Below are 27,833 nucleotides of genomic sequence, written 5' to 3'. Positions count from 1 at the left end.
ACTAAAAGACAGTGAGAAATGGGGAGGGAAAGGGGACACAGACACACAACTGGTATTTCAGTGCTCACGCATGGGAGCGGGGGGCAGTGTTACTGTTAAGACTGATGATTCCAGCTCAAGGCATGCATGAGTCCTTCCAAGACCTCACCAGGGACCTAGCCAGTATGAATTCATGATTCTGTGTCTTTTTTAAAGAGGACTTCTCTAAATGCTTCAGGCTTCACAACCCTGGACCACCCCCGCCCCCCAATGCCACCAGACCCAATGCTTATGAAAGCAGATGTTGTTCAGGATAGAGGAAGCTGGAAGAGAGTAGGGTCCACACAGGCCATGCAGAAGAAGTAATGATGATTGAAAATGGGGAAATAACTAGGAGAAAAGTTGTCTGGTTGTTTGGTCTGCAAGTTTTCGTTGGCTTGCAGAAACGGGCCATTTCCTGCCCTATTCCTTCCAAGGCCAATCCCACAGACTGGCAGTGGGAAATTTCCCCTGTTTACTTTAATGAAGGGGTTGTGTTCTGATGCCAACCAGTCCTGAGAGCCTGCCATTCCTCCGCGGTAGTCACCAAAGTGATGATACCCATGAGGAATGTGGGGGAGTATAATAGAGCTCTTATGCAGAATTTTCTGATCCTTTAACAGCACTTTTGTATGTCTTATAATGGATATAACACATTAATACATGTATATAATTTGTAAATAATCATACATATGCAGAAGATATAAGAGATGTGGGTTCGATCCCTGGGTCAGGAAGATCCCCTGAAGAAGGAAATGACAACCTACTCCACTATTCTTGCCTGGAGAATCCCATGGACAGAGGAGCCTGTCAGGGTTTTTCAGGGTCACAAAGAGTTGGACACGACTGAAGCGACTTAGCACAACACCACACAGGATAGGTAAGGGCTTCCCTGGTAGTTCAGATGGTAGAGAGCCTGCCTGCAATACAGGATACTTGGGTTCAACCTCTGGGTGGGAAAGATCCCACCAGTATTCTTGCCTGGAATGTATTGCTATAGGTCTGTGATGGAAAAAGGGCTTCCCTGGTGGCTTACACAGTAAAGAATCTGCCTGCAATGCAGGAGACCCGGGTTTGATTCCTGGGTTGGGAAGATCCCGTGGAGAAGGGAATGGGAACCCTCTCCAGTATTCTTGTCTGGGAAATCCCATGGACAGAGGAGCCTGGCGGGCTACAGTCCATGGGGTTGCAAAGAGTAGGACATGGCTGAATGACTAACACTGTGATGAAAAAAGTTGGGAGATTATCACTTTAAGGAGAAGATACTGACTCTTTAAGTTTCCCCTCTTATAGCTTCTGGGTGACAAAGTCATCAAAAATACCTGTCTTGGTTGAATTCATAAGATTGTTCCATGTTTTGGATGTAACAATTGTCTTCTTTACATTTCCCTCAACTTTACAGTAAATTAAATAATTGCTGTATTTTTTTTTAGCTACTAACCTGGTATTTGGAGTTTGCCAAGTCAACAGGGAAATGCTGAACTGATTGCATATTTAAACTGATTGCATTTTGATATTAAGGGATTATGGTTGTTTTCTGTGATATTAATGTTATAGCTACATTTCTTAAGAATCTGTATCCTTTAGAGATAAACACTAAGACATCTGCAGATGAACTATGCTATTTGAGATTTGCTACAAAAGATGATATAGATGAAAAAAGATAGCCATGAATTATTAATTATTGGAGATAGGTGTTAATGTACATGGAGATTCCTTATACTCTACTTTTACACTGAGATTTTCATTATAAAAGCTAAGAATTTTAAAACAAAAATCAACCAAACATGAAGAAATCAGTGAGGCCAACTATTTAAAAAAAAAAAACCCACTGTCTTTCATCTACCTGATATAGTTAAGACATCAAGAAAAGCAGACAATTTACTGAGCTCTAGAGTGGTACCTTGAGGCCCCTGCATTTGGCATTTTAGATCAGGAAGTAAATAATTTGGGACTGATGTTGCTTTTCTGCTGGCAAAAGAGAACTTGCTGATTCTCAAGGAGAAAAAAAAATAAGACCATTAAACAGGATCACTATGCTCTTTGGACAAAGCATCATTACAAAACACCATTTTGATGAGTTGAGTATAATGAATTGGGAACATGCAGCTTCAATTTCCTTCCAGATACACAAGCTGTAGATTTAAGGGGGAAATGCCCTATTAGACATGTGCTGAGCTGCAAAGCTTTGGAAGACATTGAGAGTCACTGAACACAGAAGGACTCTGGCTCTACTCCCACAGAATGGACCTTGCTCCTCTCTAGTGGAGTAGGATTTCTCCACCTCACCCCATTTCCTCTGTAAATGCTACGTCCTTCCTTCTAAATCCTAATCTAAACTTGACCTTGGATTCTCAAAACATAGGATGAGAAAAATACAGAGATCGGCAGGTTTTGTTTTTTTTTTTCCTTTTCAATTTTGATGAAAAAGAAATAATTTCTTTGAGACTTAACTTGGAAAGCATCTCCTGGCAAACCCATGGAGTTCACTCTGTTGGTTTAAATTTGGAAAGTGCTGGGAGTCATTAACACAGTGCAAACGAAGTGAGGAGGAAAAGGATGCTGAGGTCATTCTACTGCACTCCTCTCCTTCAACCCTCTTCCTCCTCATTCACACGAAGAAGAGTCCAACAGCAACAGTCTCGACATGCCTTGTGTGGACCTCTGCTTAGTACAAAGCCTTTGGAAAAGATGCTTCCCCGGGCTGTGTCGCTCATGGCCAAGTCTGGCTGAAGCCAGCAGAGAGCAGACCAGTGCTGCCACGTGACCTTTCCCTAAAGAAGGGGAAATGGAGAAGTTGGACCAGGGCAAACCATCTTGAAACCCTTGAAAGCCCAGAATGCCCAGTGGGGTTTGATTTAAGGCTCTTATTGGTGTGTGAACCCCAGTGAAGACTGCAATTTGTCAGAGGTGTGTTTTGCAAGTTGGTTCAAGGAAGTTCTGCTTGGGGAGCAGAGGGTGGCTGGGCTCCTTGGACCTGAGACATGTGGTGGGTGTTCTGCGTCTCTGACTCCCAGGCCCTACCCTACTTCCGAGAAGGACACACACAGGGCTGCCTCAGAACTGCTGTTCTTGGCAGTTTCTCCAGAGACATCCTTCCATAGCCTTAAATGATTCAGGTTGCAAAACTGGAGTCATGCATTTTAATTTCCCAGCACAAAACTCCAGGGGGAATAAACCGTCCCTGTTTAGAGCTACTCTCTCTGCAGGGGTCAGGAAAGAGTGCAATTTCTCCCTCCAGATATGGGCACGGATTCTGTTTCTAGTGATGTCGGTTCCAAACCAAGAATATATGACTGTAAGTGAGAAAGACAGCCAGCGTTCCCTGACAACCTGAGAAGCCACATGGCAATAGCATAGCACCAGTTTTAGGGACCAGTTATCCCCCATTGGCTGACGGTGCCTAGCTGCTTTATTGATACTTTCATCTTTCAAACAAAAGACAGTTACCTGCTTTGAAGAATAGGGCTCCAGCTGCTGGAAATTCACTCAGACCACAAGCATAAACACAGCTTCCACCAAAATATGATACAAAGTGAGAATTGTTTTCAGACACAATAGGAGATAGAATTTGAACGGTTGGGGAAAGATGACAAAACTTTCAATTTTCTGTAAATAGTTTTTGAGAGTTCGGAGTGTATCATAAAATTCATTTCATCATTTCACCACCCCCAACTCTAAAGTTTCTCCTTGGGATTTTTGCTAAACAAAATATTTAAAGAAATATTACAAAAGCCACAGGAGATTTATTAACCTGAGCAGCAGCAGCCATTTCAGTTACTCAGGCCCAGTGCTGCTTTCTGCAAAACCTGAGATACAGACAACTTGTCATGGAACTGGCCAAGACACAAGGTGAATTCATTTCATTTAGTTCAATTTAAGCCTGTACTGTGCAGAAGTTGGGTGTACAAAAATAAACAACTCTCAACCAACCCTCCTTCTTAGGACTCAGCAGGCAGAGCAGAATGGATGGGAACGCTGTGGAGGACACACCACAGAGGAATGCAGAGGGACAGAGAGATGACTTTCCACAGGATGTCAGGGTGAGTCGACACCTGAGCTGGAACTAAGAGTTCTTAAATTGTAATGCCCAGAAGGATCACTTGGGGAGTTTTTTTTTTTAAGAATGAAAATAGGATAGGCCTCATAAGAATCAAGGGGAACTTGAGAATGAAAATGGATGCTCTCCACCCAAGACTTTCGTTTTAGGGAATTGATTTAGAGCCCGAACATCTGCATTTTAAAGTTAAAAAAGAAAAAAAAAAAATCAGCCCTCAGTTGTTATGTGGGTGGTCCTCATGAACCCTCGCTGCTCCAAGGGCTTCACCTATAAGTCTGGACATGCATGAGGCTGTAAATAGACCCAGAAAGGCTATAAGGCTGGATCCGTGCTCATGTGTGTGAAACTCAAAGTCTATTTCTTAAATTTGCTTGGGCGTCTAGAAAGTTCAGAGAGAGTTCATGGAAGTCTGGAGGTAAGGGCTTATGAAAGAAAGCACTGCCCTTGATCCTTTCGGCAGGCTTTCTGTAGACCCCAAGAGCAATCCTCGGCTCCCTGCCCCCTAATCTCTGATTGGGACTCCATTATACTAAACACTCTGATTTTAGGCTTCTTCTATGGAATTCACTCTCCTCTGGGTCATGTCAATAGGTGCTGATGGAAATGTTTAAAGAAGGAGCTGCGTAGGGTCATAAACTCCTGGCCCATGAGGCCAAACCAGGCAGGCAGAAGCGTCTGCTGGATTGGACACAGGTGTTTTTATTTGGAGTTAAGTTGAATTGAATGCCTTTTAGCCAGTATCTATGGACTTCCCTGGTGGCTTAGTGGTAAAGCATCTGCCTGCTAAGGCAGGAGGCATGGGTTTGATCCCTGGGTGGGTAATAATCCCCTGGTGGAGGAAATGGCAACCCACTCCAGTATTCTTGCCTGGAGAATCCATGGACAGAGGAGCCTTGTGGGCTACAGTCCATGGGGTCACAAAAGAATAGGACATGACTTAGCAACTAAAACAACATCAAGCCAGTATATATGTATACATGTTTACTTTATATATTATGTATGTTATACATAATATGTATATTATTATGTATGCTGCTGCCACTGCTAAGTTGCTTCAGTCGGTCCGACTCTGTGTGACCCCATAGACGGCAGCCCACCAGGATCCACCGTCCCTGGGATTCTCCAGGCAAGAACACTGGAGTGGGTCGCCATTTCCTTCTCCACTGCATGAAAGTGAAAAAATAAAGTGAAGTTACTCAGTCGTATCTGACTCCTAGCGACCCCATGGACTGTAGCCTACCAGGCTCCTCCATCCATGGGATTTTCCAGGCAAGAGTACTGGAGTGGGGTGCCATTGCCTTCTCCCATTATTATGTATACATATACATGTTTATATATATATGAAAGTGAAAGTCGCTCTGTCCTATCTGACTCTTTTGTGACCCCATCCATGGATTATCACCAGATGGTCAACACCGAAATCAGATTGATTATATTCTTTGCAGCCAAAGATGGAGAAGCTCTATTCAGTCAGCAAAAATAAGACTGGGAGCTGACTGTGGCTCAGATCATGAACTCCTTATTGTCAAATTCATACTGAAATTGAAGAAAGTGGAGAAAACCACTAGACCATTCAGGTATGACCTAAATCAAATCCCTTATGATTATACAGTGGAAGTGAGAAATAGATTTAAGGGACTAGATCTGATAGACAGACTGCCTGATGAACTATGGATGGAGATTCATGACATTGTACAGGAAACAGGAATCAAGACCATCCACAAGAAAAAGAAATGCAAAAAAGCAAAATGGCTGTCTGAGGAGGCCTTACAAATAGCTGTGAAAAGAAGAGAAGCAAAAAGTAAAGGAGAAAAGGAAATATATAAGCATCTGAATGCAGAGTTCCAAAGAATAGCAAGGAGAGATAAGAAAGCCTTCCTCAGTGATCAGTGCAAAGAAATAGAGGAAAAGAATAGAACGGGAAAGACTAGAGATCTCTTCAAGAAATTAGAGATACCAAGGGAACATTTCATGCAAAGATGGGCTCGATAAAGGACAGAACTGGTATGGACCTAACAGAAGCAGAAGATATTAAGAAGAGGTGGCCAGAATACACAGAAGAACTATACAAAAAAGATCTTCACGACCCAGATAATCACGATGGTATGATCACTCACCTAGAGCCAGACATCCTGGAATGCAAAGTCAAGTGGGCCTTAGGAAGCATCACTATGAACAAAGCTAGTGGAAGTGATGGAATTCCAGTTGAGCTACTTCAAATCCTAAAAGATGATGCTATGAAAGTGCTACACTCAATATGCCAACAAATTTGGAAAACTCAGCAGTGGCCACAGGACTGGAAATGGTCAGTTTTCATTCCAATCCCAAAGAAAGGCAATGCCAAAGAATGCTCAAACTACTGCACAACTGCACTCATCTCACACACTAGTAAAGTAATGCTTAAAATTCTCCAAGACAGGCTTCAATAGTAAATGAACTGTGAACTTCCAGATGTTCAAGATGGTTCTAGAAAAGACAGAGGAACCAGAGATCAAATCGCCAACATCCGATGGATCACAGAAAAAGCAAGAGAGTTCCAGAAAAACATCTACTTCTGCTTTATTGACTATGCCAAATTCTTTGACTGTGTGGACACAATAAACTATGGAAAATTCTGAAAGAGATGGGAAATACCAGACCACCTGACCAGTCTCTTGAGAAACCTATATGCAGGTCAGGAAGCAACAATTAGAACTGGACATGGAACAACAGACTGGTTCCAAACAGGAAAAGGAGTACATCAAGGCTGTATATTGTCACCATGTTTATTTAAATTATATGTAGAGTACATCATGAGAAACACTGGGCTGGAGGAAGGACAAGCTGGAATCAAGATTGCTGGGAGAAATATCAATAACCTCAGATATGCAAATGATACCACCCTTATGGCAGAAAGTGAGGAAGAACTAAAGAGCCTCTTGATGAAAGTGAAAGAGGAGAGTGAAAAGGTTGGCTTAACACTCAACATTCGGTAAATGAAGATCATGGCATCTGGTCCCATCACTTCATGGCAAATAGATGGGGAAACAGTGGCTGACTTTATTTTTCTGGGCTCCAAAAGCACTGTAGATGGTGACTGCAGCCATGAAATTAAAGGACACTTACTCCTTGCAAGGAAGGTTATGACCAATCTAGATGCTGGGAGGGATTGGGGGCAGGAGGAGAAGGGGACGACAGAGGATGAGATGGCTGGATGGCATCACCAACTCGATGGACATGAGTTTGAGTCAACTCCGGGAGTTGGTGATGGACAGAGAGGCCTGGCGTGCTGTGATTCATGGGGTTGCAAAGAGTTGGACACAACTGAGTGACTGAACTGAACTGAACTGAGACAGCATATTAAAAAGCAGAGACATTACTTTGCCAACAAAGGTCCGTTTAGTCAAGGCTATGGTTTTTCCTGTGGTCATGTATGGATGTGAGAGTTGGACTGTGAAGAAAGCTGAGCGCCAAAGAATTGATGCTTTTGAACTGTGGTGTTGGAGAAGACTCTTGAGAGTCCCTTGGACTATGAGGAGATCCAACCAGTCCATCATAAAGGAGATCAGTCCTGGGTGTTCATTGGAAGGACCAACGTGGAAGCTGAAATTCCAATACTTTGGCCACCTGATGGGAAGAATGGACTCATTTGAAAAGACCCTGATGCTGGGAAAGATTGAGGGCAGGAGGAGAATGGGACAACAGAGGATGAGATTGTTGGATGGCATCACCGACTCAATGGACATGGGTTTGGGTGAACTCCAGGAGTTGGTGATAGACAGGGAGGCCTGGTGTACTGCGGTTCATGGGGTAGCAAAGAGTCAGACACAACTGAATGACTGAACTGAACTGAACCATGGATTATACAGTCCATGGAATTCTCCAGGGCAGAATACTGGAGTGGGTAGCCTTTCCCTTCTCCAGGGAATCTTCTAAACCCAGGGATCGAACCTGTATACATAATATGTATATTATATGTTAGGTAGTTAGAATAGGAAAAAGGAGTCCAGAATGGCTAAAAGACAAGGAAGGGAAAAGCCCACGAAAATAGAACAGAGGAAGCTCAGAAGACCCGAGTGAGGACCTCAGGTAGAACAAACAGCACTCCTGGCTAGCCCAATTTACCCAGGGCAGGCCCGGGGGGGAGGGAAAAACATAAAACGAGGAGCCAAAGGGCTGGGGCTCTCTCTCTCAGGCTCACACTCTCTCTCTCTTCTCTTCTCTTTGTGTCTTTTGGGTCAGCATGCCTTCATACCTCAAGGATGTATTTTCCTTTTATTTTCTAAATAAAATTGAGCTGTAACATGGAGCTGTACCACTGATCTGTCCAACAGCTGTAACACGGTCTGTCCGAGAGCTGAGAGCAGTGACACAGCCTGTCTGAGGGCTTTAACGTCTGTCACTGCAAATTTTGTTGTGATGAGATAGAACTGAGGAAATTACACACTCCCCTGATATTATATATACATATATATGTGTATGGACTTCCCTGGTGGCTCAGATGGTAAAGCATCTGCTTACAATGCAGAAGACCCGGGTTCAATCCCTGGGTTGGGAAGATCCCCTGGAGCAGGAAATGACAACCCACTCCAGTACTCTTGCCTGGAAAATCCCATGGACAGAGGAGTGTGATAGGCTATAGTCCATGGGTTCGCAAAGAGTCGGACATGACTGAGCGACTTCACTTTCTATTTCTTTTCATTTATGTTTATATATATATATATATATGTATGCATACATATTTGTACACCTACTTTCTCAACAGTTGATCAGAGGCCTCAGGTCTTCCTGTTATCTTAGATCTGAATGATTCACATGTTTAGATAACTCCTGCCTGGTTCCTCTAGGCATTTGAGTTTGAGACCCCTGGGGACCACATCTTAAATTTGAATCCATTTACTGGATTAACTCCAGTTTTCCCGCTGGGATGCTAGGGAAGAGGACTCAGGCTGAGGGAGTCTTCGTGTCAGAGAGAAAGGAAAATCCAGAAGGAGTTCTGTGGTTGGAAGCTTGGGACACAGGGCAAGCTTCACCCAAGGCCTGGATGACAAAGCCTAGACGAGGGTGTCAGAAAAAGCCTGGTTAATGCACTCCACCTTTGAGATCCCAGCGGCCGACAGTAGCATCTCACCACCCTGTGGCCCCAGAGCCGAGAATACTGAGCAGATCCACCCAGCAGTGCCACTCACAGCTCTCAGTTGTTTTCTAACCTTTGCTGACAACCACAGCCACCTCTTATGCTTTCTGAAACTCTGCCTGAAACATTTCTCTGGCATCTCTGATTCTGCCTAATTCCTCCCTAAGTACTTTAAGTTCCTGTTTAGGCCCCCATCTTCTTGCCAAGCTTTCCCTGATCAATTTCACCGAAATGCACAATCTCCTCCTCCTCTCAACTGTTTACCTAACCTACTATCTAAAGACTTACCCCTCTATGTCTTAGATCATTGTTTATATTTCTTATCTATCTATATATATTATATTCTCAATTAAATCCTCAACTCCTTGCAGGTAGGTGCTGTGACTAATTTTTTACTGCCCATATATTCCTTCCAGTACCTGCTGCAGTACCTGATCCACATTGCAGGTGGAGTCTTTACTAGCTTAGCCACAAGGGAAGCCCCAGTACCTGAAACATATCATTAATTCACTGCTTAGTTCATTATCACTGGCAGTATCAGGTAACAGCTGCACAGAACTGGGAGCTTCCAAGAAAGTTCTATCAAATCAGTATAGGAAGGTGATATTTCTAATTTCCTCGTATCATGCCTCCTGGATTGCTTCACATTCAGAAAAGGTGGCTAGCTTGAATTCACTCAGAAAAGTTGCCTTTGATTCATGCATTTGTGGAAAAGAAAACTGTAAGCCAGTACGAAGAGCCTGCCTTTAATTAGGCTATAAATGGAAAGTAATTCAATGGAAAGGTTTCTCATTAGCACCTGACATGGGTTGAATGGTGGCCCCTAAAAACATGCCACCTAGAACCTGTGAATGTGACCCTATTTGGATAAAGAGTCTTACAGATGCAATTAGACTAAGGTTCTCAAGATCATCTGGATTATCCATATGAGTCCTAAATCCAGTGACATGTATCCTTATAAGAGGGGAAGAAGATGTAGAACTGGAAAGCACAAACCATAGAAGGCTGTGTGAAGATGGAGGAAGAGACTGAAGTGATGCAGCCACAAGCCAAGGAATGCCTGGAGCCCCCAGAAGCTGGGAGAGGTGAGGAAGGATTCTCCCCCACAGCCCTCACAGAGTGTGCCTATTGTCACCTTAATGTCAAGCTCCTAGCCCCTAGAACTGTGAGAGATTAAATATGTGCTGTCTTGTATATAATTAGTTGCAGCAGCCCTGGGAAATTAATACAGCAAATAACAAGGATAGCAGATGGGGTGGGGGTGGGGGTGGAGAGATGCAGGTGGAAAGGGCTGGGAGGAACGCTTTCTGGCACTAGATTTTAGAGATAGCTTCAGCATCCATCATTAGAGAGGAAGGGGCTTTTCCATAATCCCAATTAAATCTGCCATCATATGTTTTTCTAGAAAAGCTTCCACAATGTCATTATTACCCCAGAGATGCTCACTATTCAGGCTTAAGCCAGATACTTTCTCTATGAACCTTCTTATCCAAGGTGGACGGGGTTTACATTCCAATAAGGTAGGACCAGGAAATCCTGAAATGAAGAGTCCTCAAAATGAATGTCCTTCATAGACCCAGGTCATTCGTTCTCTTCTCTGCTTCTGGAGCATTTATTGAGCATCTACTGCACTGGGCAAATTGATCAGTCTGCCTAAATATAACAGAGGCACTGGTTGTATCTAAACATGTGACATTTCTACTTAAATCTGACCAGTCAAGCTTTTCTATTCTGGGATGTCTGGACTGTATTTAGAGTCCCTCTTTTCAATTACCCCCCACCCTGACTCTAATTTATAAAGAAGCAACTCTTGCTATTTTTACCTGTCTGGTGAGTAAAGAGAACTACATTTTTGTAAATACTCCCAACACTGAGACATACACAGCAGCACTTTTCATCTGATTGCTAGAAGCTGTTCACATCAGTCTGCAATCCTTTTTCAAAGCTTATTAACAATAACAGCCTGAAAAATATCACTGTAAAGATTGGGGATGTGAGTCATTTCCTCTTACAAAATGAACATAGGTCATGGAGGAAAATGTCTTTTTTTTTTGAGATGCATGATGAAATATTTAGAGGTAAAATGTTATGATGACTGGAATCTACTCCAAACCACTTCCATAAAAAATAAAACAATGAGGCAAAATTGGCAAAATGTTAATCATATCTAGGTGATATATCTAGGTATACCTAGGTATTCACTGCAGGGTTCTTTCTGCTTTCCGATGCATAAAAATTATCAAAAATAAAAACAAAAAGGGTGTAGATTTTTTACATATAGGGCTATCTTGCCCCCATACTGATACTCTTGGTGTTTTCAGGATTGGAGACCGATTGTCTCAAAAAAGGATGATATCTGTTTATAACTAGAAATGTCCAATAGAGACTTCAGGTCTGTACACACAGCTTCTGTTCTTAACGGTGCTTTGGTTCTATTTATGGAGGGAAGTGAAGAAGCAGCTATTGAGAAAAAGCAGAGTATCAAAAAAAAAAAAAAAAAAGAAAGAAAGGAAGAAAGCAGTGTTGGCACAGATGCAGGGGAAAAATTGCCTTGCTGGGAAAGCATTGCATCAGTAAGATGGTGTTTCTCTGTTAAGTCACAGACTGCTAAGCACGCGACTTCAGACTACTGGCAGGATGTTTTGTCCAAGTGCATCTAGTGGATGTGGAATTTATTCCTCTAAACCGACATGCCGGCCCAAGGACGGACTCGGTCCCACCCCCGACACCCCGACACACAGACACAGGCAGGCACGGTGAGAGGGGACTCACAGTTCTGAGTATAGGAAGTGCAGATTGCCCACATTGTCAACGTAGTTGGCAGGGCTGAGCCAAGGCAGGATCAGCAACAGAAGCGCCTTCATTTTCCGATCAGGGTGCAGCTTTTTCTACCCCCACCAGCCACCTTCTCTCTGTCTGTCAGTGGCAGGGGCCCAGCCCAGCCCACCCCTTTAAACAACCTTTGCCATGTTCCCACAATCAGCAGATCGTAGAGAATCAGACTCAGAGCCCTTAGCTGGAGCTGCGTTGATAAATCACAGGCTCATACAAGGACGGTGAGGTGCTCTGATTCTCAGATGGGGAGATGTGAGAACGAAGGGCCCCACCAAGGCTGGCGAGAGGGTTAGGCTGAGAGCAGGCAGGCTGATGCCTGGGAAAGGGACCTGCCCCCTCCTGCCGACTGGTTCTCAGGAAGCAGCTGGTACATTTACATCACTGGCCGGGAGCAGACGGGCTGGAAGCTGATCTGTGTTGGAAGAGGGCATGAACATGGCACATGCGGAGCCCACTGTGTGAATAAGCAGATACTCAGAAGCTGTCCTCCAGCTTGACTGGAGGAAGACATGGGTTGAAATCAGCATCTTTGGAACAGAGCATAGAGAGCTGAGCTCAAAGTGAGTCTTTGGATATTGTTGCACAGGAATGTTAATAGGAACCAGCTCCACCTCGCCATGTCTATTTAGAATATGTACTTAAGGTAATTTACCTGTCAATGTCCTGACCACACAGACAGAGGTAAGGGAAGTGATGTCTTTCCTGTTAATTTTGAAAACTGTCCCTATGAAAGAATAGCTTGTGTCATTCTCTCTGAGACTAACCAAAAGCCTCAATAGACAGACATGAAGTTCTTTAAAAACAGTGTATACAGACTCCTGATCTGTAAGAAGAAAAGTTATTCCATTCCTCCTGCTCCCTGGAGTAATTGAATTAGGCTCTGACACCAGGTGCAGGATTCTGGGCATTTCATTGAAGCTCTGAGCCTCAGTCATCTCATTTTTGAAACGGAGCTAATAATGCCTTATTTCCTTGGTTCTGTGGAGGCTGGACCACAGCATCTCTTCCACCTTTGAGGTCTATGATTCCAGACCATACTACCTGTCTTAACACGAGGGCTTCTTTGCATGCCTAAGCTCTGCAAAGCCATAGAAGCCTCAGATTCCTCTCTTTCTAGTTCATATTTAAGAAGATGAAAATCCATTTTGGTAACTGAAGACCCAAATCTTAATAGAACTGGCTCAAAAAGATAGTTACATTAACCATAACCTGGCAATTACAACAAACTCCACTTCACAGGAAGAAGACTAGGGAAAATCTACAGGATGACACCAACGGCAGGGGCTAGTGGTAAAGAATGTGTCTGCCAATGCAGGAGAGATAAGAGACATAGCTTCAATCCCTGGGTCAGAAAGATCCCCTGGATGAGGAAATAGCAAGCCATTCCAGTATTCTTGTCTGGAGAATCCCATGGACAGAGGAGCCTGGCGGGCTACAGTCCATGGGGTCACAAGAGTTGGACATGACTGAAGCGACTTAAACATACACACACACACACAAGCAGGAAACTGGCATCAGAGATTTGCGTTCATCTTTGACAGTGCTAAAAGACTTTAACTACAGTAGACCCTGAGGATGTACAGATTTCACTTCTACAGTTTAGATCTGAGATACACAACCTTGATAAAGCATGGCATCTATAATTCTTTGGAGGTCCTAATTTGAATTCCACTCCCTTTCTCTGGTATGCAAGAGAGTCAGAGTCTGTGAAGAGCATAAAAAAGGAAGTTAGGTTTGGAATTGAGATGCTGTCATCAAACAGGCTTGAGTCTGAACCCTAGCTCTGCCATAAATGAGCTGTGTGACACTGGGCATGTTGCTTAATCTCTCTGAACTTCCGTATCCTCCTTTGCAAAGACAACAATAGTATGCTTAACTCACAGTGTTGTTATGAAGGTGGAATGAAATAATGCCTAAGAACAAAGGACTGCATGAGTGTTTAGCTGTTGTTGTAAATGTTATTAATAGCCACTAATAATTGTGGATGAGCCTGGCTGGCAGATCAGTATCTATTTCCAAGAGGCTTTGCTGGTCTCATCCTGGCCCTTCTTTCCTCCTGCTCAGTCTTTTCCTGAATACAGTTTCACAGAGTCCTGGGACATGCTCATCTTGAATGTCCAGGATCTACTGTATACAGCATAACTCATAAGTAGCATAGTATATAACATAGACTATGGGCTTCAGAGTGTGCTGGATTGTATTTCTGATGATCTTGGGTAGGTCAGAATGCTTCTCCAAGTCTCTATTAAAAAGAAAGATGTCTACCTTTCACTTCTTGCATTTCAAAAGGATAAGATGCCTTAATGGATATGAATGCAATATTAAAATGAAGGTACTGTTTTTTATTGTTTCTGTCACTCTTGCAAAAACAGCTGGTTTCCTATTCTATATCTAATCTCACCTTCTTCTTTTTAAGAGCACCTGTGTTTTGTTTATGGTGGTGATGCACTTTGCCTCTCCCACAGACAGGCAGCCATGTAATATGACAATGGCCAACAACGTATAAGAAGAAATTACTGGGTGACACAGCCTAGAAAGCTCTTTAAAGGAGGGAGTCTCAGTTTGTACACTGCATTTTGCCTTTGAGGCCTGGTTCTTTTTGCCTGGAAATTGGATGTGATGCTGGGGCTTGAGCAGCCATTTTGAGGCCACAGGTAAATGATTATGAGGATGAATGCTAATTGAAAAGCAGAAGGAGCCTGGATTCTTGATGGCAAAATCATACTAGTTATGGGCTTCCTAGCCCCAAACTTTGTGCTAAATGAGAAAAAGGAAACTTCTACATAGTTAGATCAATATAACTTGAATTTTTTATTACCCATCCTCAGATGTAGTCCTATCTAATATAATCTTTTGGGAATAAAATCCTACTTTCAAATGGTCATGGATTGCTGTAAACAGTACAGTCTTAACCCTAATCCTTGCCTCCAGGCTCTGAGTCCTCTTTATCCTTAAATATCAGCTCAGACATCACCAATCATCAATCACCTGCAGTTTTATTGTCTTTTTTCCTTGTCACTAAGCAGGGAACTCCTTGAGGGCAGGAGCTGTATTGGTCCTGTTTTCTACTGTATCCTCATCACAGTGCCTAGAACATAGTAGATGCTCAATAAATATCTGTTGAATGAAAGAGAATTCAACTCGGTTAAAGAGACCATTTCTTGGAATAGTCTTTCTTGATCACAGGCAAATTAGCAAAAACAGACTTCAAACTTGATGAGAGTGATGGCAGGGGTTGAGTATGTATATGGATGGATAATAAATGCCCAGGAACCAAGGAAAAAGGTAAGGAATATTTCTTGGAATGGGTGTCTAGGAGAATGTGATTTCTTTAAAGAATTGCTTGGAGCATAATCTGATGGATGCTCAATGGTTCTCTCAAAAACAAAGGCATAAAATTGCCTCATCTCTTCTGTGCCCAGGAGAACTAAAAGAACAGCTCTCAGTTAGGCAGGGCCAGGAGAAAGTGGGTTCAGGGTTGGAAAGTCATGTGAAGGATGCATGTTAAGCACAGTCAGAGTGGAGATGTTAAGCCAGGCTAAAATGACCAATGAGACTTGTTACTTGACCACCTTTCCATAGGGTAATAGTCCCTAGTCCTTTACTCTAGCAGTAACACCTTCCCTGCCCTGTAGGCAGCTAGCTGAGTCTGTGTTTATGGAAAATGGTACAGAGAAGGGTCTGAATATTCATTGGAATGACTGATGCTAAGGCTAAAGCTCCAATACTTTGGCCACCTGATGCAAAAAGCCAACTCATTGGAAAAGACCCTGATGGCTGGGAATGATTGAGGGCAGGAAGAGCAGAGGGCCACAGAGGACGAGATGGTTGGGTGGCATCACCAACTTGATGGATATGAGTTGGAGCAAATTCTAGGAGATGGTGAAGGACAGGGAAACCTGGCACACTGCAGTCCACGGGGTCACAAAGTGTCAGACATAACTGAGCAACCAAACAACAACGACAGAGAAGGGCCCTGATAGAAGAAAAGGCCAGAGAGGTTCCAGTGTAGGTCTTCGGGGAAGAAATGTCCAGGACATTGGGTTTAAACTTAATCAAGAAAATAACCCTAGAGAGTCTTCAGTCAGGCGTGCCAATACCATCACATTTTCACTCAGGACTGTTTTCAAAACACTGAACAATAAGCTCTTTATTTGTGCTAAGTAAATACTGAAGGGGGTCAGCTTTACTGTCTCACGTTTTTATTATCGTCCATGAGAGAGAAACTCAAGGGCAAAGTGGCTTATCCCATGAACTCAACATGGGTGTGTTTTCAAATTGTCTCTTTTACCTTTCAGAGGTCATTTTCTCAGAGGCAGAAATTGTGGCTTATATAGATTTTTCTTTCATTCTGGGCCTGGCCTATTGTGGATTGTTGATAAATATTATATATGCAGAGAATGATACTGCAAAATAAAGATGTAGTCTTGAGACTCAAAAAATGCCCACTCAGGATCAAAGAAGTAAAAGCTTCACCTCCACATACCCTCTCACCCCCAGTCTGGGTCAAGAGAGGTGCATTGAATTGACCCTCTGCTGTGTCCCAACTGCACCCACTGCCAATATCCCTTGGTAGGGAAGTCTGCCATTGCACTCAACAGCCCATCACTCTCATGGGAATTCTTTATAGTAGACCCATGTGATGGGAGTCTTCAGTCATCTAAGAGCAGAGGACAACAGAATTATCCAGGAGATTCCAAACATCAGCTCACATGCTTAGATTTACTCCCATAGAAGAACTCTCCAGTCTGAAGTTAAAAATAGTCACCCAAGTCATTGCTGGTCCAGCCAGTCATGCACACCCACAGTTGCCGATACATGCTTTACTTTAGGATTTATATTCAACCCAAGGTCTGAAGTAGTAAGATAATGTTTACAAATGACATAAATTCTGCAGAAAAACAGGCAGCATCCCTGATAACCATAGCATGCATGATCCTCCAGACAGGCTGTGAACAGAGACCTTGGGGAAATAGTTCTTGAACACAGGTTATTTACTAAAGGGACAATGGAAACATTCTAAATGTTATTTATTTCTGCAAGAGCTTAGTATTCAAGGAGTCAACTGAAATAAATTCTCATTGCACAGGCGGACAAACTGCCTATAGGGAGCTTCCCGTGAAGCCCAGGGTTGCTAGCTCTCTAGGACCCCCTGGAAAGACATGTGGATCCACGTCAGTCTCCCCATAGTTACCAACCAGAATTACAGTGAAGTTCTCCATTTTAGGTCAATTCTCAGCCTGCCTACTTTATATTCGTCAAAGTACCATCAGTCAAATAAAATATTTTTAACTCATTACATTTTAAATACTGAAATAAAGAATGCAAAATTTATAAATATAAATTTGTCTTCTAGTACAAACATACGACGAGACTTCCATACAAGCAGCCACCAACCTGGAGGCCTCGTATCGGAATGCAAGGAAAACACCAGCTTCCTGGTAACGTCTGAGTTTTCCTACTTTAAGAGACTCAGCAGTTGTAGTGCCTTAATCCTAACCTCTCTTCTAAGAGGAGGAAGAGGTATTCTACTGAACTGGTTGGTCACAGGCCCTGGGCCCAAGAGGGCTCTGGAGTCAAGCTCCAGATTAGCTCTGGTTTCTGAATCCTGGCCAGTAAAATGCTCAGGGAGCAGGAGGCAAGGAAGTATATATTAAGCATTTGATGACTAACAAATTCAACGTATTTTTGGAAATGTTGGTTTTAACCTACTTAGGAAGCTGAAGTGTGGAGTCACAGCAAGTGTGGAGGCCCAACACCTTGCCCTGAGAGTTCCCTCGTCACCGAGGGCTGCTGAAGGGGAGGGTGAAAGACTCTGAGGCCACAGCTCAGACATGTGAATTCAATTAGCTCTGCACATCTCGGTATGCGCTGAGCGTTCAGCAGATCTTTCTCCCGGGCTTCTTTGAGGTGTGGGGTCATGCAGCCAGTGCGGGCAGCTGAGGTGCACCTGAGTCATCTCTCTCTCTAGACCCCAGAAGCCACCTCCCCCCCCCCGCCCCCACCAGTCTCTTCCCAGACCTCCCCCGGAAGCACTTCTTTCCAGCCTTGCTCTCAGCTCCATGCGCTATCTTATCCCAATTTTTAGGGATATTCTCGGCCCCAAGTCAGTGCTTGATGAGGGGAGGAGGAAGGGCTGCCGTGTTTTCACTCTCTCTCTTCAGAGTGCTATTTCTCTCCTTGTCTCTGTCCTCTCTACCCCTCTCCTGCAGAACTCCAGTAGTGGGCAGAATATTGACCATGCCCCTCCCCAAAGCAGCCTGCCTCCTCATCCTCAGAATCTGTGAATGTGTCACCTCACATGGCAAAGGGGACTTACAGATGCGACTAAATAATCCTGAGATGAGGAAAGGAACCTGAACTACCCAGGTGGATTCACTGAGTGATCCTAGTGTCGTCACAGGTGTCCTTACATATGGAAGTCAGGAGGATCAGAGTCATAGAGAGAGATGTGGTGATGGAAGGAAAGGGGAGAGACAGAGAGAAGGGGGAAGAGAGGAAGGAGAGAAGAGAGAGAGATTCTAGGCTGCTGGCTTTGAAGATGGAGAAAGAGGCCACAAGCCAAGGAATACAGGGGCCTCTGGAAGCTGGAGGCCACAAGGAAAGAGACTCTCCCCAGAGCCGATCAGAACCAGCCTCCAGACACCTTGACGTCAGTGAGACCTGCGTTGGACTTCGAATACTCGGAACTGGAAAGTAACACACTTGGCATTGTTTGAAGCCACGAAGTTTGCGATCATTTGTTACAGCAGCAGCAGGAATTGAATACAGCTCCCAAACACAAATGTATTATACAAACGGCAAAAGTAGGCAAATGGGAATGGGGCAGGGAGGTCTCCCAGGGCCTTTTCTCCTCTTGCTCCTCACCTCTTCTGTCTGGTGTGGCTGCAGTCTTGGCCCTGGCCCTGTGTCAGCATCTGTCTGTATCCACCTCATCTCTGACCCCAGACCCACACCCCTGCAGGCAACGCCTCCCCTACCCAGGCAAAACTTGCAGCAAAGGTCACACGCAGACTCCCTTGCCCCTTCTCCTCTGGCCATGCTTCCTTCTGGGTAACCAGACAAGAGGCACATCCTAGCTTGCACACTTGAGATCACAGAGGGTCAGAGACAACTCACGAACCTGACATAGATGCACCTGGCTCAACATCTAGGCAGGGAAAGTGTGTTCACCAACATAATTACTATGGAAAACATGTGTGAAGCATTATACCCAGGCGGGTGCTTTGTATGCAAACTTCCATGTTAGAGATTCTGCATGTCCCCAAAGACAAAGACTCAGATTCAGGGCTTAAGGAATGTGACCTTTAGAAAAAAAAAAACACCCACACCTGCCTCTCGCCCTTGTCACAACAGGAACCAAGATAAACACCAGTTTCCAAATTTCCTCTTACAAAATAACTCTGGTATTACTGTTCATGTCTTATTAAGAACCTTAGATGCTCTAAGAGAGGAACTCCTGTGCCTGAGACCCAGGGCCGCCCCCTGAGGCTGTCCACAAGAAGTACGCTCAGGAACACACAATGTGAGTGGATGAAGTAAGAGGTAGATGGTGGAGCGGATGGTGTTGACCACCAGCAGGAGCAGTCACACCCCAGTGTGCACACCTGTGCTGAAAACCTTGCAGAACAAATCACTAGAAGGACAAAAGTTTTGTGAATCTCTCCTCTTAGAAACCTAGTTGAAAATACCTTGTGTCTTCTCAAAGGATAGCTGGGCTTTGGTATTTCCTGTACAGAGCAAATCATGGGCCAAATTGGGAGAGATTTTTTTTTTCTTACATAAAAAGGCAAGCAATGTCCTCCAGGATATCTTTTTGGGAACCCGAGGCCTCACAAAATGAGATGAGAAAGCTGCTCATTAGATTCTCCAGTATCTTTCACATTTCAGATGCACCCAAAGGAAATAAACCAGTCACAAAAGAACAAATACTGAATGGTGCTTCTTATATGAGGTTTCTAGAGCAGTCAAATTCATGGAGACAGAAAGCAGAATGGTGGGTGCCAGAGGCTGGAGAGGAAGCAATGAGGGGGGTTTATTTTAATTTTTTAAAGGGATGTGAAGTTTTAGTTCTGGAAGATGAAAAAAAATCCTGGAAATGGTTATTGGTGATGATTGCTACATCAGTGTAAACTTAATGTCACTGAGCTGCACACTTAAAAATGCTTAAATGGCAAATTTTATATTATTTATATTTTACCAGAAAACCTTCCAACCGTATAAACACACACCCACACATACACACACTCACACCCCACAACTCTACCACGTGCTGTTTCCTCACACTGAACCACAGCCAGAATATCTCAACCGTTTCTTATTTTGAATGAATCCTTTCACTGGCTGCAAAGCCCAAGGTAAAGAAACAGGCATTTCCAGCAGCACGGGGACCCTGGAAAACCCCGCCCTTGCAGCAGCGGCCGTGAGGGTGGGGCTTCTCAGGATTGGCCGAGGGGCAGCCCCTCCCTAGAAAGTGAAAGTGAAGCCGCTTCCGCGACCCCATGGACATACAGTCCATGGAATTCTCCAGGCCAGAATACTAGAGTGGGTAGCCTTTCCCTTCTTCAGGGGATCTTCCCAAACCAGGGATCGAACCCAGGTCTCCGGCACTGCAGGAGGATTCTTGACCAGCTGAGCCACAAGGGAAGCCCCTCCCTACCTCGTTTGAAAGTGATGCTCAAGGTCGCAGCGCTGCAGCACTTCGGTGCAGTGCTCCGTGAACGGGCAGGTCACCAGCAGCTTGTTGAGGAGCTTGTTGACCAGGATGTTGGATTTCTTGCAATGCTGCAGAACCAGAGGCTTTCGATCCACGGGGCAGAAGTCCTTCTCCACCAGGAAGTTGGTGAGGCAGACTGTACAGTAGGTGTGGCCACATGGAGTGTCCAGAGGGTCCAGAAGAGCTTGCAGGCAGATGTGGCAAATGAGGTCATCGTCCACATCTTCCGTGTAGGTGTAGAAGTGGTTTTCCTCGGGGGAGTGGGCTTGGCCACACACCACACACAGGGGTTCAGGGCTGGGATCCGGGTCCTCAGCAGGGTCTGGCTGGTTCATGGTCAACTGGGAGTGGGTGGAGCAGGATGACAGGAAACCAACCCCGGAAAACAGTATTTCCTCCGGAGTAAATCAAGATCTTCTAGGAGCCATCCACAAACCTGAAAGAGAACAAGACTGCTCATCTATCTTGGTTATGGACATTAGGCAGTGCTGCCAGTGGACAGAACTGAGCTGTGACTCGGAAGGCCTGGGCCGAGTGACCACTTGGTGACTGACTAATGAGACCTGAAGCCTGGCTTCCTTATGCCTCAGTTTAACTACCTATCTTAGCAGGAATAATACTTACCTCTAATTTCCTCATATTAGTGCAGTGAAAATTATTTGAGTGAAATCTGAGAATGCCCAGAAATAGGCCCTAACAAAACAGATCAGTGATTTATAAAATTCTGTGTCAGATCATGACAAGAAGAAAAAGTTAATGCTCTGATGGCTTTCTCTTATCTCTCTTCACTGCTGCTGCTGCTAAGTCGCTTCAGTCGTGTCCAACTCTGTGCGACCCCATGGACGGCAGCCCACCAGGCTCCCCTGTCCCTGGGATTCTCCAGGCAAGAACACTGGAGTGGGTTGCCATTTCCTTCTCCAATGCATGAAAGTGAAAAGTGAAAGTGAAGTCACTCAGTCATGTCCGACCCTCAGCGACCCCATGGACTGCAGCCTACCAGGCTCCTCCGTCCATGGGGTTTTCCAGGCAAGAGTACTGGAGTGGGGTGCCATTGCCTTCTCCACCTTTCTCTAAAACCCAGAAAATAAAGGACACCTCATAGTCTTCAACTAAATCATCTGAGAAGAAATAAGCATGATGATGATGAAAGCACTGTTTTCTTCTGCGTGCATTTCATTTATTCAGTCATTTCGTGGTAAAGGTGTTTCTGGAGCCACGCTGCCTGTGCCAATCTTGCCATCACTGTGCACCAATGATTTAAGTCTCTGTTTCCATGTCTGTAGTGGCTCAGAGGTTAAAGCATCTGCCTGGATTGCAGGAGAGCCGGGGTTCGATCCCTGGGTCGGGAAGAGCCCCTGGAGAAGGAAATGGCAACCCACTCCAGTGCTCTTGCCTGGAGAATCCCATGGAGGGAGGAGCCTGGTGGGCTACAGTCCATGGGGTCGGACATGACTGAGCGACTTCACTTTCACTTTCACTTGCATGTCTGTAAAGTGGAGATAGTACTGTAATGGCCTATCTCAGAGGGTTGTTGTGAGGAGTAAATGACATATGAGGCATAAAACACTTTAGAATTATGCCTGAAATACAGTAAGTGCCCAGTAAGTATTAACTATTCTTACATATATTTGTTACTAAAGTCATTCTGTCTCCAGCTGAGCTCATTTCGCCTGGAAACTGAAAGCTATAGTTCCTCTCAGGGGACTCTTTGCTTTGTTCTCATAGTTCACTTTCATTCAATTATATATATATTTTCAAACTAGTAGAATATTATCACACTATGTATTTTCCTTTGGTGAAAAGTGAGAGAGTCGCTCAATTGTGTCTGACTCTTCGCAACCTTATGGACTGTAGCGTGCTAGGTTCCTCTGTCCATGGAATTCTTCAGGCAAGAATATTGGAATGGGTTGCCATTTCCTTCTCCAGGGGATCTTTCCAACCCAGGGATTGTGAACCTGGGTCACCCACATTGCAAGCAGATTCTATACCATCTGAGCCACCAGGGAAGCTAATTTTCCTTTGGTATAGGAGTTTAAAGTAGAGATTTCAACATGCCTGATCAACATCTAGGAAAGTCTCTTGATCAGTCAATAAACATTTTTTTCTTTGCCTTCAATATTTTTTATTAATGAGCTGCAGTCGTGTGAGATTAGTGACAATGATAATCATAAACATCTGATTTCAGTAAGCATTTTGTAAGCACCAATCTTGAGCAAGGTAGCAAATTGGCTGTGCGGGAGACCTTCAAGAGAACTTTAAAGGACATGCCTACCTTCTTGGAGTCCCCAGACCTGCCCAGGGGATGTGGACGTGACCAAGCAATGAGAAACCTAGGTAAGCAGTGCAGACAGAGGTCAGCATTAGGGGACTCAGGGTCAACACTCATGACAACGAAGAATCCTGTAGTATCCCAGCCCTCAACTCAACTTTCTTCTTTTCCAAAAGTAACTTAAATGACTTTAAGTTTTGCACAGAAACATAAAGACAGATGAATCACCAAACAGGAAACTGGCCATGTTTTGAAACAGCACAGCAGTCAGAAACTGCCTTACAGTTTTTTTCTTTTCAAGTAAAGTTTGAGGTTGTTTGTACAAACATAGCCTTATCTCAAAAAGAAAATACATTAACTTCAAACTTGTACTGAGTCAGCTTACATTTCTGCACTGTGTTAATCAGCCTTGAAGAATACTCTGATCAAGAGGTAGAAGTAAAGTGCCCCAAATGTGAAAGCATGTAGAAATCACAGACTTTTATTTAGCATCAGAAGAGATTACAGGAGGCAAAAGTAGAGGATACAGGAGGGGGTGAAGCTGTTTATAGTCAAATTTCATAGAAACCTACACAGCTGCTATTTGTCCTCAAGGCTCAGAGAAGATATTGGAACCACACAGGAAATGCTTTCAGTAGCATGAAAAACAGTTCAAAAATAAACATGAAAATGGAAATGGGCCACCCAAAAGATTATCATCTGCTACAGGAAAAAAAGTTCACATATTTTGAACTAAAACCCTATGTCTTTAGCACTTAGAGTTGGGTCAAATCCTCCCACATATTCTTTCTCATTGTGCTGAACGGAAGGGTGATAGGAATGCTCTGCTCCGACCACTGCAACAACAATGTACCATTTCTGGGCCGTTTCCTCGTTGGTGAAGAGGTGGAATTGGACCAGATGCTTGGTTTTCTCACTGTGCTCTGGAAGGTGTGTCAGATGCCTCAGGCTCTTCCAGGGAAGGGAAGGGGGATGGTAGGCTGTGTCCAAGTTTCCACTCCACCCAGACCCAGCTCCACTTTCATCTCACACATGAGGTTCCTCATAAGATTCTGTTCAAAGGACCATGGCTTAAGGAAAACAAAAACCAAAAAAAATCCTCCGGACTAGATACTATGAAATCCCTTTCAGAAACAGAGTCCTATAGTTCCATGCTAATATAATAGAGGTGTTTTCTTGGGGTATTTTAGAGTGGTTGGCTTTGGGGAATTTTTTTTTTGGGGGGGCCTATATATATATATATATATGTTATTTAATCCTTACAAATCCCCAGGGATTTCGTTTTTAATTTAACAGATGAGGAAACTGGGTGTAGTAGGTAAGTAACTTGCCAGTTACACCAAAAAAGAACAAATCAGCTATGCTATGCTAAATCACTTCAGTCGTGTCCGACTCTGTGCAACCCCATGGACGGCAGCCCACAAGGCTCCCCTGTCCCTGGGATTCTCCAGGCAAGAACACTGGAGTGGGTCGCCATTTCCTTCTCCAATGCATGAAAGTGAAAAGTGAAAGTGAAGTCGCTCAGTCGTGTCCGACTCTTAGCGACTCCATGGATTGCAGCCTAACAGGCTCCTCCGTCCATGGGATTTTCCAAGCAAGAGTACTGGAGTTGGGGCTCATAACTCCTTACTGCTCTTTACAACATTGCTACTTTTATCCCAGCATCTATCTTGACTATAACCAGTCAGAATCCAAAAAAAGTAAAAACGAAAGTGAAAGTCACTCAGTCATGTCCGACTCTTTGAGATCCCTTAGTCCATGGAATTCTCTAGGCCGGAGTACTGGAGTGTGTAGCCTTTCCCTTCTCCAGGGGATCTTCCCAACGCAGGGACTGAACCGCGGTCTCCCTCACTGTAGGCAGATTCTTTACCATCTGAGCCATAAGGGAAGCCCAAGAATACTGGTAGCCTATCCCTTCTCCAGCGGATCTTCCAGACCCAGGAATTGAACCAAATATAAGAGCCCCAGGAAATTATAAGGTTAAAAATTCCTGTAGGCCCCATTGCAGATGGAGTTTTCCAAGATCTCTGAATAAAAAGATTCTTCCACTTTACTGAGTGCTAAAATGCCTAAGACAGGATAAGTGGATTGGAGTAAGAAAAATGGCAGATTTAGCTCCAACACCAATTTGTTTTTCTTTTCATTCTTTTTTTATCTGAGAGCAATTTGAATTCCCTGGCACTTACTCTTGTGAGTAAACCAGATTCTTCATATAATATTAATGTAAACACTGCTGTATATATTTTTCAACTTTGCTTTAGACTAAATAAAGCCTATATGAATAGACACAGATTATGAGAGAATTGGCTAAAAAAGCAGTTTGGGTTCCAAAAAAAGAACTAGGTAGACTTTTAAAAGTATGATTAATATAATTTACTTGATGTTTCTTATTTCCAGTTTACATCTTATAAATACGTATGATGTGTCATGTTTTTGGACATATATGTGCCTTGCTGATGAACTGAGAAGAAATTATAGAAACTTATTAAGGCTTAAAAGGTAAACTCTTTTGTCCCCTAAGAGGGAGCAAGAGGGTCTGTCCATACACGTTAGTCTGTATGTCAGCTGTCAGCAATCTGGTCCTAGCTGGGGTAAGGAGAAAGGGATATGCAAGATGGCTTTTTTGCAGTTTGGAGTGAGAAAAAGCAGGAAGTAGATTCCTTCCTTGAGTATGTGTATGGGGGTGGGGTGGATATCTTACTCTGCCTTGATACAACACTATTGTGATTTAGGAACCATCCTTCCTCCTTTTCTCTGATTTAGGGTAGAACAGAAGCCTGAGGGGACGTTTACAGAGATGTGCAGTCCACCAATGTCATGCCAGGAAGTGCCAGGAAAAATAACAATGTCCATCTCTGTTTGTCCTTAATCCCTGCTTCCTTTCCCACTACTTCATCGTGCCTGCAATCTGTCCAGAAGTTCTTCTACCTAACTTTGAAATTCTAAACATCTGTGGTGGACAACAAAGATACGTTTCAGAGCAAATGTGAGTCAGCACCATCTGCAACCAAGAGGCTCATCAGAGGTCGTATGCACACTGTCACCTGCCCTGGAAAATTCAATAGCCTGGAAACTTAGTAGCCTTAAGAGCAGCCTTCAGGAGGGCGATTAAGAGGTACAGACTTCCAGCTGCAAAATGAAGGAGCTTCATAGTTTATGAAATAATATACTCAGTAATGATATAATATCTTCATGTGGTAACATATTGTAACCAGATTATTGTGGTGATCATTTTGTAATGCATAGAAATATTGCATCACTACGTGTACCAGGAACTAGCATGGTGTTATACTTCAACAAACAAACTTGGAAAAAAAGAGATCATATTTGTAGTTACCAGAGTAGGGGGAGAGTTAAAGTGGGTAAATGTAGTCAAAAGATTAAAAATTCCAGTTAAAGGATAGATCGGAGAAGACAATGGCACCCCACTCCAGTACTCTTGCCTGGAAAATCCCATGGATGGAGGAGCCTGGTGGACTGCAGTCCATGGGGTCGCTGGGAGTCGGACATGACTGAGTGACTTCACTTTCACTTTTCATTTTCATGCATTGGAGAAGGAAATGGCAACCCACTCCAGTGTTCTTGCCTGGAGAATCCCAGGGACAGGGGAGCCTGGTGGGCTGCCGTCCATGGGGTCGCACAGAGTCGGACACGACTGAAGCAACTTAGCAGCAGCAGCAGCAGGGATGTGGGCGTCCCTGGTGGCTCAGTGGTACAGAATCCGCCTGCCAATGCAGGAGACACAGGTTCAATCCCTAGATCAGGAAGATCCCCTGGAAAAGGAAAAGGCAACTTGTTCCAGTATTCTTGCCTGGGAAATCCTGAGGACAGAGGAGCCTGGTGAGCTACAGTCCATGGGATCACAAAAGAGTCAGACACAACCGAGCGACTAAATAATAACAACCTACTAAGGAGGGAAAGTTTACATATTGACCAAAATTTTTTCTCTCTGGAACTCACCTAACCCCTTCATGGGTGCCATTTAGAACATGTCTAATTCCTTAAATCCATTTCAATTATTTGAAGACAGCCCCCAAATTTTCCCATAGGTTCAGCAGCCTTAGGTGTGTCTGATATTCCTTCAGGTTTCCAGACTCGAAGAGCCTGACCACACTCTTCTGCAAGCTCTAAACTTATCAGTGTACTTCCTGCAATATATGGACAGCCTCCAAGACAGAGTGAAATGAGAGTAACCAACTGCTCCCATATCCAAAGACTGCATCTGCTTTCTTGGTGGCAATACACACCTTGGCTGTTACTGCAGTCCTGCCAGGGCTGAGCAGGGGACATTACACTGAGCCCTGAAGGAAGCTATTAGTAATTCTTGGCCACAGAAGTGAAAAAAAAAAAATAAGGATAATGAAGTAGAGAAGTAGATGCTTTAAAAGGCAAAAGCAAGGGCTTGGAGCAGTTTAGAAAATGCAATGATACTTACTGGCATTAGCTAGATTTCTATAAACAAAATAAAGTCCTTAATGGCCAAACAGTTCCAGTATTGGAATTCTCAGCATATAATCTGATCTGAAGAATGAATGGTATTTGGGGAATTTGGGGCTCTCCCATTTGTTTGTAAGCATTCCTTTATTTTGACAACTCTTGGTATTTTACAATATCCTGACATACATAACACAAGGGAAATGGAAACCACTTTAAAAAAATGATAAATCTGAGGATAATTTTTCCCATCTAGAGGATAAACATTGATGAGCTTTCACTGAAATTCACTATTAATGAAAAAATGAAAATAGGGCCAAGGGCAGCTGATGAAGGGGCAGGTGATGGAATAAACTAGAAATTCTGCAACTCCAAATGCTCTCTA

At 43.9% G+C, this 27,833-nt stretch overlaps 1 protein-coding gene and 1 non-coding gene across 7 annotated transcripts in view; one reads left to right on the top strand and one right to left on the bottom strand.

Moving 5' to 3' along the window:
• LNX1 (ligand of numb-protein X 1) overlaps positions 1-27,833 on the bottom strand; it is a 188,299-nt gene that overhangs the window by 87,600 nt on the left and 72,866 nt on the right. For 5 of the 6 annotated variants that reach the window (XM_044946309.2, XM_025290589.3, XM_025290593.3 and 2 more), the window contains one exon: positions 20,689-21,181. In XM_044946309.2, coding sequence (XP_044802244.2) covers positions 20,689-21,080 — 392 coding nt within the window. In that variant the 5' untranslated portion in view covers positions 21,081-21,181. Of the gene's footprint in view, positions 1-11,966; positions 13,382-20,688; positions 21,182-27,833 lie in introns of those variants that run through there. The other variant, XM_025290598.3, reaches the window with a different exon arrangement.
• Positions 8,544-8,615, top strand: TRNAC-ACA. Its single transcript has one exon. It is a non-coding gene; the product is annotated as a tRNA-Cys (tRNA).

Source organism: Bubalus bubalis, chromosome 7 (assembly GCF_019923935.1).
Source record: "Bubalus bubalis isolate 160015118507 breed Murrah chromosome 7, NDDB_SH_1, whole genome shotgun sequence".
NCBI lineage: Eukaryota > Metazoa > Chordata > Mammalia > Artiodactyla > Bovidae > Bubalus > Bubalus bubalis.
This window is presented reverse-complemented; position numbering and strand designations above follow the sequence as displayed.